The 13,235-nt window shown below is 36.5% G+C and overlaps 1 protein-coding gene across 12 annotated transcripts in view; it reads right to left on the reverse strand.

The window, feature by feature from the left end:
* Cnksr2 (connector enhancer of kinase suppressor of Ras 2) overlaps positions 1 to 13,235 on the reverse strand; it is a 272,194-nt gene that overhangs the window by 216,577 nt on the left and 42,382 nt on the right. For all 12 annotated transcript variants that reach the window (XM_021245320.2, XM_004866183.3, XM_021245322.2 and 9 more), the window contains exon 2: positions 3,645 to 3,808. In XM_021245320.2, coding sequence (XP_021100979.1) covers positions 3,645 to 3,808 — 164 coding nt within the window. The remainder of the gene's footprint in view (positions 1 to 3,644; positions 3,809 to 13,235) is intronic.

The following is a 13,235-nucleotide window of genomic DNA, read 5'->3' on the forward strand; positions in this document are numbered from 1 at the left end:
ATATATATATATGCTTTTACTTTTTCAGTTTATATTCTTTGTTCTCTATTTTAGCATACAAAATGATAGCTTCATAACTTCAGAGAGTTTATATGTGTCCAAATCATTAACAGCTTACTTTCTTCTGGATGACATGGTACAAACAATATAGTGGATACTTAAATATATGTTGCATGAATGAACAATTGATTAAATAAATCCCTGATTTTTTTCAGCTGCCATAACACTGATTCTACATCATGACTAACTTCAAGATAAGGCTGATAAAAATATACCATAACTTAAAATGAAACAAAATGAATTTGGTAATTTTTATGTCTTCCTTACACTAGGGAGAGAAACTTAAGAGTCAATGACTATGTAGTCAAGAGAAAAAAATTATACAGTTCTTTGAAGAAAGGTTGCAAGTTTCATTCAGTGAAATAGCACTGATTTACTATTATCCTCTATGTACCAAGCACTGGGCAAAAAGCTTAAGAAAAAGCAATGGATTGGACAAAGGTGCCTTCTTCACAGGAATATACTGTGAACTGGAAAATCACGACCCTAAGCAAAGAATTATAATGTAATCCAAGGTATATGTTGCCTTTCTTATTACTTCTGACCCTGCACCAGCCAAACCAATATATTCTCGTTTTCATCTTACCACTCCATATTCTTTCACATTTCTATCTTTACATATGATAGTTCTTTTGCCTAGATAATTTTCCCAACTTGTTGCCCAGAAGCACCTCCTCATCCAGTAACACTAATGCAAATTTCACCCACTATTTCTGCATCCTTCAGCAGTTTTCCTGACCTTTCTTCTCTGGGATTTTCTCTAAATATATGTTGTCATTTAAAGACTTTTGTCTTCCTGTACATATCTTAGAAGTACAGAGTATGTCTTTTTAATCTTCACATTCTTGTTGGTAGTATAGTTTGAACATGAATATATAATTGTTGGAAAGAGATATAAATACAATAGATGTAATAAAAAAGTAGAAAGTCCAGTAGAAATCAGAAACAAGACACAGCTCCCCATTCCCAAAGGTGTAACTCCTAGTATAGTCAACTCAGCTTGCTGACAGGGCATCTTATCTCCTGCTTTTATAATGGGATGTAGAAGTAAACCAGAATTCTCTGCTCAGAGATGTTTTATATTCACTAGAAAATATGTGCTGCACAAACTAAAAGATATCTGCACTTCTGACTCAGCTCATGTGCCAACCCTCTTTGATGAATATGTCCACTACATAATGCAAACATACACTAATACAAATTTTTAAATGTTCCTGACCAAAAAGAAAGGATGAAAAGGAAGTTAAATATTTGAAGTCTTGGGAAATATGACTGTCAAACAGAAAAAAACGGAATTCAGTGATTTATTTTTTTTCTTGTACTAAGTTCCAGAAGAACTCAACCACGTTATTAAGTATTCAAATGATGTAACATGATAGTGCTTAAACTCAGAACTATAGAAGGATTAAAGCTCGGCAGATGAAGGGATTTATCACAACTCCATGGCTTGAACTTAAAAATAATGCAGACATGTATCTCCTATATCATGCTTTTAAGTAGGTTTAGGTCAGCAGTCTTATACATGGACCAAACCCCAAAGCCTACAGGTCTACACTAATTGTATATAACGTCAATCATCAACCTCCTTTCCTTCTTCAAACTGGCAATGTGAAAGTACATGAGTGGTTCATGTACAAGGAATCCTGCTTATCAGACATACACACTGGATATCAAGCTCTGAAACACACTACTATTATTGTTGTATAAGATATGGCAAGTAAGGAAATACTAGATCATGTGGCCATCTCCAGTCCACTTTCATTATACTTTCAGGACCACTCTGACTCAAATTGGGAGACTGATGTGCTAGAAACACCGTGAGTCTTTACCTTGAGTCCTATATTTAGGGATGATTTCTGCAACCTGATTCAGATAAGAATGAAAATTTATATTCTGGTTTGAATTTACCTCGGAAATAGGGAAATAAAAAGATTCCCAAACTATAATGTGGAAAAATATGACAACACTCCTATATCACCACTTTCAAAAAATATTAAGCATCAGCTATTATTAGGCATTTTAGCTGCACATTACAGGTTAATAAGCATAGCTGCTTTTCCCACATTGTTTACCATTAAGAAAAAACAATCTCATGAGCAGCCATAAATATATAATTACAAAACGAGATGAGGATTAAAGGAGAACATCAGTGTGTGTGTGTGTGTGTGTGTGTGTGTGTGTGTGTGTGTGTGTGCTGGGGGGGTTGTCTTAGGTGAAACAAAGGTGAGGAACTAATCAAGGATCATCTCTTTGAAGAAATGACAGTGAAGGTAAGACTTACATATAAGCTAAGCTTTTCAAGAGGGCAGGAACTAGATCTTAGTCAATCTAACAATACAGTGCCTTGTATTAATTGAGTTTTGAATTGTGCTTAATTATCTACACATTTCTTATTAGTCATCATCATCTCAATAGTTACTATTTATTAAATGTGTGCTGTGTGCCAGGCACTGTTTAGATACTATACAAACACAATTTCATTTATATTTCACAACACTTTGAAGTAGTTATTATTTCCATTTTAGATAAAATAACTATAGCCACAGTATATTGGTCCACAATTATCAATAACTGACTGAGCTAAGAGTCAAGAAAAGACATCACATTACACAGCTCATTTTTTTCTGTGTGTCGCTCTATCCTCCTTTAGAAATAAGTGGAAGAATTTAAAACCAATTTAGTTAGTGTCAACTTACCTCACCTGGCGGGGAGGGGGATTATGTTCTTCTCAGAATGTCTAATGTCCTCTCAGAATCTTGCAGGAGACTTTTTGTCTATGCATTTCTCTTTAACGTGAGAAAGTAACCACTTTTTATGATTTAGATCTGGAATGTCCCTCAAACCTGCATGTACTCAAAGGTGAGAATTTAGAATGCGATTGGATTATGGGGGTGCTACAGCTGACTCGCTGTCAGGAGGTAGGTTTTGGTTAGAGGTGAGTCATTGGGGACATGACCTGGAAGGGTGTATCTTCCTCTCTGGCTTCTCCCTTTCCTCTCTGTTTCCTGGCAGCCATGACATAAGCAGCTTTCTTCTGCCCAGGCCTTTCCACCATGCTAGTTCTGCCTGGAGCCAGCCAACCACACAAGGGCTGAAACCTTAGAAATTGTGAACCAAAATAAACCTCTTCCCCTTTAAGTTGTGGGTGTTGGATACTGTGGCTCAGTAAGGAGAAACTGACTAGGACACCAAAGATGAGAAAATAATGTAAAAATATTTTGTAAAGTAAGATTACTTAGTACTTCTGGTACAAAACCAAAACTTTTACAAGGAATTAGATTTTATACCTTACTGTATAGAACTGTGTATCCAAAATGTTGCTATGAAAACTTCACTGGTGAGCTCTGAGTTATGTTTATCAAGTGGTTAAAAGTAATTATCAATCAGTTGAGTTATAAGCTTCTTTGTCATTTGGCACTAATAACAAATTCAAGGAAGGAGGAAAATATTAATTCAATTAGTTCAGAATTAGGACATTTTTCCCCACTGCTTGAATTTAAATTATTAAAAGTAGAGAAAAGAGGAAAGGAACAAAAGGGAGGAAAAAAGAGAAAGTTCCTTTTCTGCCACTTTCATGTCCTTACCAGAGCACACAGCAGGTCAACTGCTTCCAAGATCAGTTCCTGATGTCCAATGCGGCTGACTCCCAGATCTTCGAGCTCCTGATGTGTAATGCGCAGCAACTGGTCCCCACTGATCTTCTCCCTCTCGAAGTTCTTAATATACTGCTGCAAACAGTCATCAAGACCTACAAAATGAAAGTATTGGAGACCAGAATGAAAAAAGCAGTTGAGGCAAATACACAGGGCAGGGGGTGCTATCTCCAATCATTCTTGACTTTGGACTAGTCCAACTATCCACCTTGTCTCAAAGTACACGTGAGCTGCAGCAAAAAAGAAAAAAAAATCACTTCATCATATTCCTGGTAGTAAAGTTCCTAATTCAATTTTCTTCAGAAATTATTGAAAACCCTTCTCTTCTCAGCAGTTCTCCTTACAAAACAAGTTATCAGAATGAAAAATCATAAAGTATGCTAACAGATTCCCTGACTTTCAAAGTTATCTGCAACAAACACTCTCTTTTTTCTATAACCCCTTTGCAGAGGAAGGGATTTTCTTCTTACTATACAAGGTCAACTATCTTTATGTACTCTAGAATTCCATCTTTTAGCATCTTAACGCTGTTTCAAGAATTTAAAAAATTTCTGTGCTCCATTTGTTTCAACTATTTCCAATTCATTTACTCCTTCTACATTCAGACCTCTGCCATCTTAAAAAACAAAGCATATAAAAATCTGTCTTTGATTTGATTCTGTGTTCTCCATCTGTCACCCTCTTCAGACTCAATCCCCTTAGTCTTTATTTACTCACCTGTGAGGCACTCCTTAATCTATTTTTACTTGGGTTCTACTCAAATTCAAAAGTATGTATCAACATTGGATTTTACTTTTTGAAACAATCTTTTTCAAGATTATCCAAGGGAATTCATAAATGATTGGCTAGGTTACAGACTAAGTTAGCATCAATCACCTATGAAATGACTGGCATATGTAATGAACTAGACTAATAAGATTTACTCTTTAGAATTTTAGGTAAAGAATACTAAGAAAATGAAGCAATCAGCATATACTAACTGGTCTTGATTATACCAAGGAAGGAGAAAAGAGGCCATAATGTGCTATGTTTCTAGTTAAAATTATAAGGGAGTAGAAATTATAAGCAAGTAAAAAAAAAGATGGGGTTAGAATAGATGTGCCATGGAAACCAAGTCTCATAACAGAGATATTATAGAACTGTTGAGTGAGGAAAAGATTAAGAGTTAAAAGCAGCCAGTTTCCCGATAGGTTCCAGTACCAGGCCACACAAACTTCCTTAAAGTAATTTGAGTTACCTTGTGGCATCTCTATCCTATCTTCTTATCTTTCATTCTTCATTGGTATGTGACTATTGGTAAGAACTAAAATTATTTCGGCATTTAGCAACATGAAGGTCACTAGTGATGTTTATGAGAATTTCACAGTGATGGCAATGAGCCAGCATGGAATGAGTTGAGGAGCTCTCAAAGCAGCCAGGCTACACAAGAGATAAGTAAGAGGATACCTGAAGAATACATGATCCAGAGAGTTGTTTTTCTTTAAGAGGCTAAACATTTAAAAATACTTAAGTGTAAAACAACATGAAAACCCCATATGTATCTCTTTTGAAGGAACAAGAGAGGAGGAGATGGGTGCAGATACAGGTAGATTATTACTGTGAGAAAACGAGGGCCTTTCATCTAGAGTTTATGGACCTGTGTGAGTGTGTGAGGGTTGTATGAGATACTTATAAAGCAAAGAAAGAGAGAGAGAGAGAGAGAGAGAGAGAGAGAGGGAGGGAGGGAGGGAGGGACAGTCAGATATGCAGATTAACAACATTACAAATACATGCTGAATACCTGAATAGAATCATTACTAATTACAGTGTCATGGAACAAAGCAGGATTTTAATTTTAAAGGAAAAACTCTGAGGTCACGAACAAAGAAAAAGATGAGGGAACTATATGTCAGATACTTCCTGAATGCTAGAGATGCAAAGGTAAATATGAGACAAACCTCAAGGAATGCACTACTTGGAGGCCTTGACAGGGGTTACTCAAAGAAAATCATTACCATTTGACGGATTTAAGAAAGCAGTGTTCGCAGTAAAAAAAACAAATAGATGGAATCATCTAGGAAGAGTATATATATATATGGTGAAAGATATATTGGGCCCCAACAGTTGAGGGATGGCCAGAGAAAGGGACATCCAAAAAAAGAGAACAGAAATAGATCAGACAGGACTAAGGTAATAAGGCAGTTATGACAGACAAGTGTTAAGTGCAACACAGCATCCCAATAAGGGAAAGACTAAAATCACTCTAAATTTGGCAGTTAGATTATCAGGGATTTTATCCAGAACAGTATTAGAATACTGAGAATAGAAGCCAGATAGTATATGGGGCTGTGTAGCAACTGAGAAATTAGAAAGTGAAGGCCTTGTACACAGAACATTCATTCAGAAGATTATACATGGTATTGGTGAGGATGGGGAATAAATAGGGAAGTACCAATAGGGTCAAAGGAACTATTATAAAAGTTGTAAACATGAAGAAACAAGAACAAGAAATTAGGTAACTTCTTAAATGTACACAGTAAGTAAGTGACTGGCAAAGTAAGGATGAAAATCTAGTCCTAGAGGATTTTATTTTTTTATTTTTTTCCCCCATTAACTTTATTGGTACATTTTAAGTATACAATACAGTTACATTCATCATTGGGATCTTGTACCATTACATGAATCTCTTGGTTCTTATTTTTTTCCCCTTCCCTTGCCCTCCCTTCACCCCCTCCACCCTTCCCTATTTGCAAAGACCTTGTTTCCATTTTTTTCCTCTTCTCATATTTTTCCTTTCCCTTTTTTCCCTTCCCCTACCCCTCCCAGTTCCCCTGCTCTTTTAGACCTTTTCTTCCTGTTACACAATATCAGTTATACATTTTTTAATTTACAATATTAAGATCTAGGAGACATTTCTACAGATTTTACAGAATTTAAAAGGATATAGAAAGCATATTACAAAAATCTTTTTTGAAATAAATTTGACAATTTCTAAGAAGTAACTTAGAAGACAAATTAATGAAACTAACTCTGGAGGAAAGATAAAATTTGAATAGCACCTGTTAAAGAAAGCATATTCCTAGCTTGAAAACCTACCTATATGACAACAGCAGGCTCATAAACATTTTAACTGATAAATTATATCAAACAATTAAAGCAGAAAAAAGAAGGAACACTTCTCCCCTCACTTTAGGAACTCAACATTGTGCTAATACTAAAACTGGATAAAGATAATAGAAGAAAAAAGTATGAACATAGATAGAAATTTGTTGAACAAAACAAACTCTTAGAAGTCAGATCTGGCAGGATGTAGAAAGTGGTTTTGTTATAGGGATGGCAGTGTTGGTTCAGCATTGGAAGATCCACCCTCAAAAGTAATCATTTTAACAGAGGAAAAGAGAAAGCCATATGATCCTGTCACTAGTTGGAGAAAGAGTATTGGTCTAAATTCTACACCTGTTCATGGTAAAAGCTATCAGGAGACTAGAAGTAGAACAGAACCTTCTCAACAGATCAAAGACATGTACTCCATACTTCCAACAAAAACTCCTTCTATGAATGGAGACGATACAATGCTTTCTCCCTAAGGTGGGGAACAAGGCCATATATGTCTACTCTTCATCTGTCCATTAGACTTTGAAACATAGGTCTAAACCAAAATAGTGGCAATAAAATGACACAATTAGGGTAGGATTGGCATGGCAGAAGCAAAATCTTTATATGTAGATGAGATGATCATCTACAGAGAAAATACTAAGGAATCTCTAGGAGCCCCTAGAACTTGTACTTGAATTTAGCAGGATTAGAAAACACAAAGTATATATAAAAATTCAGGTCTTTGTATACTTGCTATAAATGAAGAGCTGGATATTGAAATTTTAAAGTTATGTAGGAGTACAAAGGAGCCAGAAAAGCCAAAAACAAAAACAAAAACAGTGTTGGAAGACGTTTAGCACCCAATTTTAAGACTTCTTCTAAAGCTACAGTAATCAAAGCAGTGTTGGTGTAAGGAAAGACATACAGATCATTGGAATAAAACGGAGAATCTAGAAATAGAACCACACATATATGGTCCACTGAGTTTTGAAAGATTATTTAACATTAGCATTGTATAGAATATAAACTCGATTCAAGAGCCGAGGAAGAGATAGTATCTTCAGCAAACGGCACTAGAACACCTGGTATCCATATATAAAAACTTAACATCAACCCTTTTTTCTATACATAAAAATAACTTGAAGGGATCTATGAACCTAAATAAGAAAGCCTAGAAGTATGAATCTTTAAGAAGAAATTATAAGGGAAAATATTTATGAATTCAGGATAGGCAAGAACTACCTAGGATACAAAAACCATGATGTATAAAAGAAAAAAAATTGATGAGATTCCATCAAAATTTAGAACTTTAAATGACATCATTAAAATGAAAAGTAGCCCTTAAACAGACCATATTTACAATGCATATAACCTATGACCAGAATATATTAAGAATTCTTACAGCTCATTAATAGACAACCCAATTAAAATGTAGACATAAGAAAATGATAAATAGCCAGTATAGCACAAGGAATGGTGTGCAATTCTAGAATCAGAAAAATACTAGTCAGTACAATAATAAGATTGAATTATACACTCATTAGGGAGATGAAGTTAAAAGTTTTAAAAGCCTTGTCATGACTTTTTCTTTTTGTTGGATTCTCCCCCTTTACGTTTAATTTGTCACAACCAATGGATTCATTCTAATGGGTTTCCTGGGGTTGTGATCCCCATTGTCTTTTCCTAGGGTATTGTCTAAAATTTTTTGGAGTGCCAGTTTGGTATTCATGAAGTTCCTGAGGTTCTCTTTATCATGAAAGCATCTTATTTCTCCATTAATTTTGAAAGATAGTTTTGCAGGGTACATCAATCTGGGTTGGAGGCTGTTTTCCTTTAGGGCTTGAAATACATCACTCCAAGCTCTTCTTGCCTTGAGGGTTTGCATTGAGAAGTCTGCTGTGATTCTGATAGGCTTTCCTTTGTATGTGATTTGTTTCTTTTCTCTCACTGCTTGTAGAATTTTATTCTTCTGTTGGATTTCTGGAGTCCTAACTATTATATGCCCATGTGTAGATTTTTTTTGATTAAGGTTAGCTGGAGTCCTATATGCCTCATTTATCTGTATGTCAAGTTCTTTTCCCCTCCTTGGGAAGTTTTCTGCCATCACCTCTGTGAACGGTTTTTTTATGTCATCTGCACTCTCTCCTCTTTCTTCATTGACTCCAATCAGTCTTATGTTATTCTCCTTTGCATCGTCTAGCAGCTGCTGGATTGATTTCTCATGTTCCCTTACAATTTTAAAGCAATTTTTCTTTTCCTGGTCACTAACTGCAATCTTATCTTCTATATGTGAAATTCTGTCCTCACATTCGTTCATTCTGCTGTGCAGACTTTTGATGGAGTTTTTAATCTCTTGGAAATCTGTTTGTATCTGTTTTATGGATTCCATTTGTTTCCTATGTTGGGATTCCATCATGTTCCTCAGATCCTCTATTTTTTTATCTGTGTCCTCTCTAGATTTATTAATCATGTCTTGCACCATGAGCAAAATCTTTGCTGTTATCTGAGTAATTATTTCTGATTTCATTTTTCCCAGATCCTCTTTTGTTGCCAGTTCAGAGAGTCCAGGTGGTTGAGTATCAGAGTGTTCCATCTCGTTTCCCTTTGTGGTTGCTGTAGGTGATCTGGAAGTCTGTTTTTGAGGCTTGTTTATGTGTCTTCTCATTTCCATGGGGGGGTGCTTCTGGCGCCCACGCGGCTCACCTTCTGTGCCCTAGGAGCTTGGGATGGCAGCAGGGGAGCTTCCTTCCGGGTGCTGGAACCTGCTGAGCTTCACTGCCCTAGGAGACTGGGATGGAGGCGGGGAGCTTCCTTCCGGGTGCTGGGACCGGCTGAGCTTCACTGCCCTAGGAGACTGGGATGGAGGCGGGGAGCTTCCTTCCAGGTGCTGGGACTGGCTGAGCTTCACTGCCCTAGGAGCCTGGGATAGAGGCAGGGGAACTTCCTTCCAGATGCTGGGACCAGCTGAGCTTCACTGCCCTAGGAGCCTGGGGTGGAAGCGGGGAGCTTCCTTCTGGGTGCTCTAGTCCTAGAGTATTTAAACTTTAATTTGTTTTGACTATATGAGTCCATCTCAAGACTTAAAAGAAAAACCATCACAACAATAAATTAGATTTACACTGCAAAATAAACAGGATAAATGAAGATAGAAACATACAGTTATTAAGGTGAAGAAGGGAAAGCACAGGACAGTGGTTATTACAATCGTATTCTTCCTTTCCTGTTTCAAAAAATTACTTAAAACTACCAAGGACTAAATTCTATGCTAGTATACTGTGATGAATAAAATACAGTGCAGTGTACAACAATGGCATTCAATTTGAAGCTTCACTCAAATGAATGGAAGGTAAAGCACTGTAAATAGTGTTTAGATAACACTGAAACCAATATGATACATGCTGAACTAAGAAACTCCTCTTCTTCAAGTTCTTCAGTATCATCTGTCAGTTTCCTAAAAGCAAGTACTTGCTCTATAACAAGTAGATACGATTTGTTTTCACAAGGATTCTCAAGAAAACCAATAAAATAGGAAAAGGAAGGACAATTTTCTTCTTGGTCTGTTCTCAATTACTCTGTCCTAAATTATTTTAGAAAAGGATAAAGCTTATAACAGTTTTGTTATGTCCAAATGGAAGAGCAGATGAAAGAGTAGTACCTTTAACTTATTTTGCTGCTGCTTGTGTCCCAAGCACTATTCTAAGCACTTTACAAATATTTTCTCATTTACTCATTAACACTATTTTATGAATTGCATATAACTATCTTTATTTTAAAATACTTTTATTGGTACATTTTAGGTATACAACACAATTACATTTCTCATTGCGAACTTGTACCTTTATATGATGCATCTTGGTTCTTATTTTTTCCCCATTCCTAGCCCTCCCATCCCTATTTACAAAGACTTTATTTCCATTTTTCCCATTTCACATCATTTTTCCTTTTCCTTCTTTCTTTTCCCTTGCCCCACCCACTACCCCTACCCCTTTGGAACTTTTCTTCCTATTTTGCATTATCGATTATTCATTCTAATCATTGGTACATTTTAGGTATAGAATATAATGACATTCATCATTGGAAATTTGCACCTTTACATAATCTCTTTTGGTTCTTATTTTTCACCCTTGCCCAGCCCTCCCTTCAACACCTCCATCCCTCCCTATTTACAAAGACTTTGCTTCCATTTTTTCATTTTCCTATGTTAATTCCATTCCCTTCTTTCTTTTCCCAAACACGTCCCACTTCCACTTCCCCTTTCCCCATTTTCCTCCTATTTCACAGTATCTATTATACGTTTTAGTCCTTATTGACATTTTCAGTTTCTCACACTAGAGAAACTATTCGGTATTTACACGTGTGTCCTATTTATTTCAATTAAGAGTATTGCTTCAATGTGCAACCATTTAGCAAAAAATGTCTCTAATTTCTCATTTTTAGGGCTGAGCAGTATTCCATTTCATTAAAAAAACCCACATTTTCCTTATCCAGTCTCCAGTTGATGGGCATTTCGGCTGTTTCCAACTTTTAGCTATTACAAACTATGCTGCTATGAACATGGGTGCACACATATCACTGTGGTATGATTCTTTTAATTCTTTGGGGAAGACACTCAGCAGTGGAAGAGCGGGGTCAAGTGGGACTTCCAGTCCTAGTGCTTTGAGGTATCTCCATACTGATTTCCACAGTGCTTGTACCAGGCTACACTCCCACCAGCAGTGGAGCAGGGTTCCGCTTTCCCCACAGCCCCACCAGCATTTGGTATTGGTTGATTTCATGATAGCAGCCATTCTTTCTGGAGTGAAGTGGAATCTCAGTGTTGTTTTCATTTGCATCTCTCCAATGACCAGTGATGTTGAACATTTTTTCATGTATTTATTTGCTATTTCTACTTCCTTTTCTGAGAAATGTCTGTTCATTTCAGATGCCCAATTTTGGATTGGGTCTTTAAATTTGGGAGGTCTGATCTTTTTAAGTTCTTTATAGATTCGAGATAGTAGACCTTTGTCTGAGGAAGAGCAGGTGAAGATTTTTTCCCACATTGTGGGTTGTCTCTTCACACTGCTGGTGGTTTCTCTTGCTGTGCAGAAGCTTTTTAATAAGAAGAGATCCCACTTGTTGATTGTTTGTGCTAGTCCACGGGCAAGTGAGGTATTGTTCATAAAATCTTTTCCTACACCAATGTCTTCAACAGTTCTACCTAACCTCTGTTCCAACTGGTTCAGAGTTTCTATTTTAATATTCAGATCTTTAATCCATTTCGATTTTAGTTTAGTGCATGGTGAGATATATAGGTCTAGTTTTAATCTTTGGCAAGTTGAAACCCAATTTTTCCAGCACCATTTATTAAAGAGGCTATCTTTCCTCCAGTGATGGTGTTCGGCTCCTTTATCGAAGGTAAGATGGCTGAGTGTGTCTGGCATTGTTTCTGCATCTTCTAATCTGTTCCACTGGTCTTCAGGTCTGTTTCTTTGCCAGTAACATGCTGTTTATATCACAGTAGATTTGTAGTAGAGTTGCAGCTTGGGGATTGTGATACCCCCTGCCATGTCTCTGTTACCTAGAATTGCTTTTGCTATTCTGGGTCTCTTCTTGTTCCAAATGAAGTTTTGGATTGTTTTCTCAAGGTCCATGAAGTGTGCTGCTGGGATCTCAATTGGAATTGCATTGAATGTACACAGCAGTTTCGGAAGTATGGCCATTTTCACTATGTCAATCCTTCCTACCAAGGAGAAGGGGATGTCTGTCCATTTTCTGATATCATCTTCAATCTCTCTTTTCAGAGTGCTATAGTTTTCAGAGAAGAAGTCTTTAATTTCTTAAATTAGGTTGATTCCTAGGTATTTCAGTTTTTTGGATGCTATTGTGAAAGGAATTGTTTGCCCTATTTCTCAGTGAGTCTGTCATTCGTGTAGAGGAAAGCTATTGATTTTTGTGTGTTGACCTTGTAACCAGCTACTTGACTGAATTTGGTTATTAAGTCTAGAAGACTTTGGGTGGAGTTCTTGGGGTCTTCTATATAGAGTATCATGTCATCTGCAAATAATGACAATTTGACTTCTTCATTTCCTATCTTTATTCATTTTATTTCTTTCTCTTGTCTAATTGTTGTGGCTAGTGTTTCCAGAACTATATTGAACAAGAGTGGTGACAGTGGACATCCTTGTCTTGTTCTTGATTTTAGTGTGAAGGATTTCAGTTTTTGACCATTTAGTATGATATTGGCTGCTGGTTTTTCATAGATGGCTTTTATCAGTTTGAGGTAGAGACAATCTATTCCAATTTTTTGTAGGGTTTTTATCATAAATGCATGTTGGATTTTGTCAAATGCTTTTTCTGCATCTATGGAGATAATCATATGGTTTTTGTCCTTGGATCTATTGATATAGTGTATTACATTGATTGATTTGCGTATGTTGAACCATCCCTGCATCCCTGGGATGAATCCCA

This window comes from Heterocephalus glaber, unplaced genomic scaffold (assembly GCF_053883595.1).
Source record: "Heterocephalus glaber isolate CG9 unplaced genomic scaffold, H.glaber_assembly_v1.0 deba00001594, whole genome shotgun sequence".
Lineage (NCBI taxonomy): Eukaryota > Metazoa > Chordata > Mammalia > Rodentia > Bathyergidae > Heterocephalus > Heterocephalus glaber.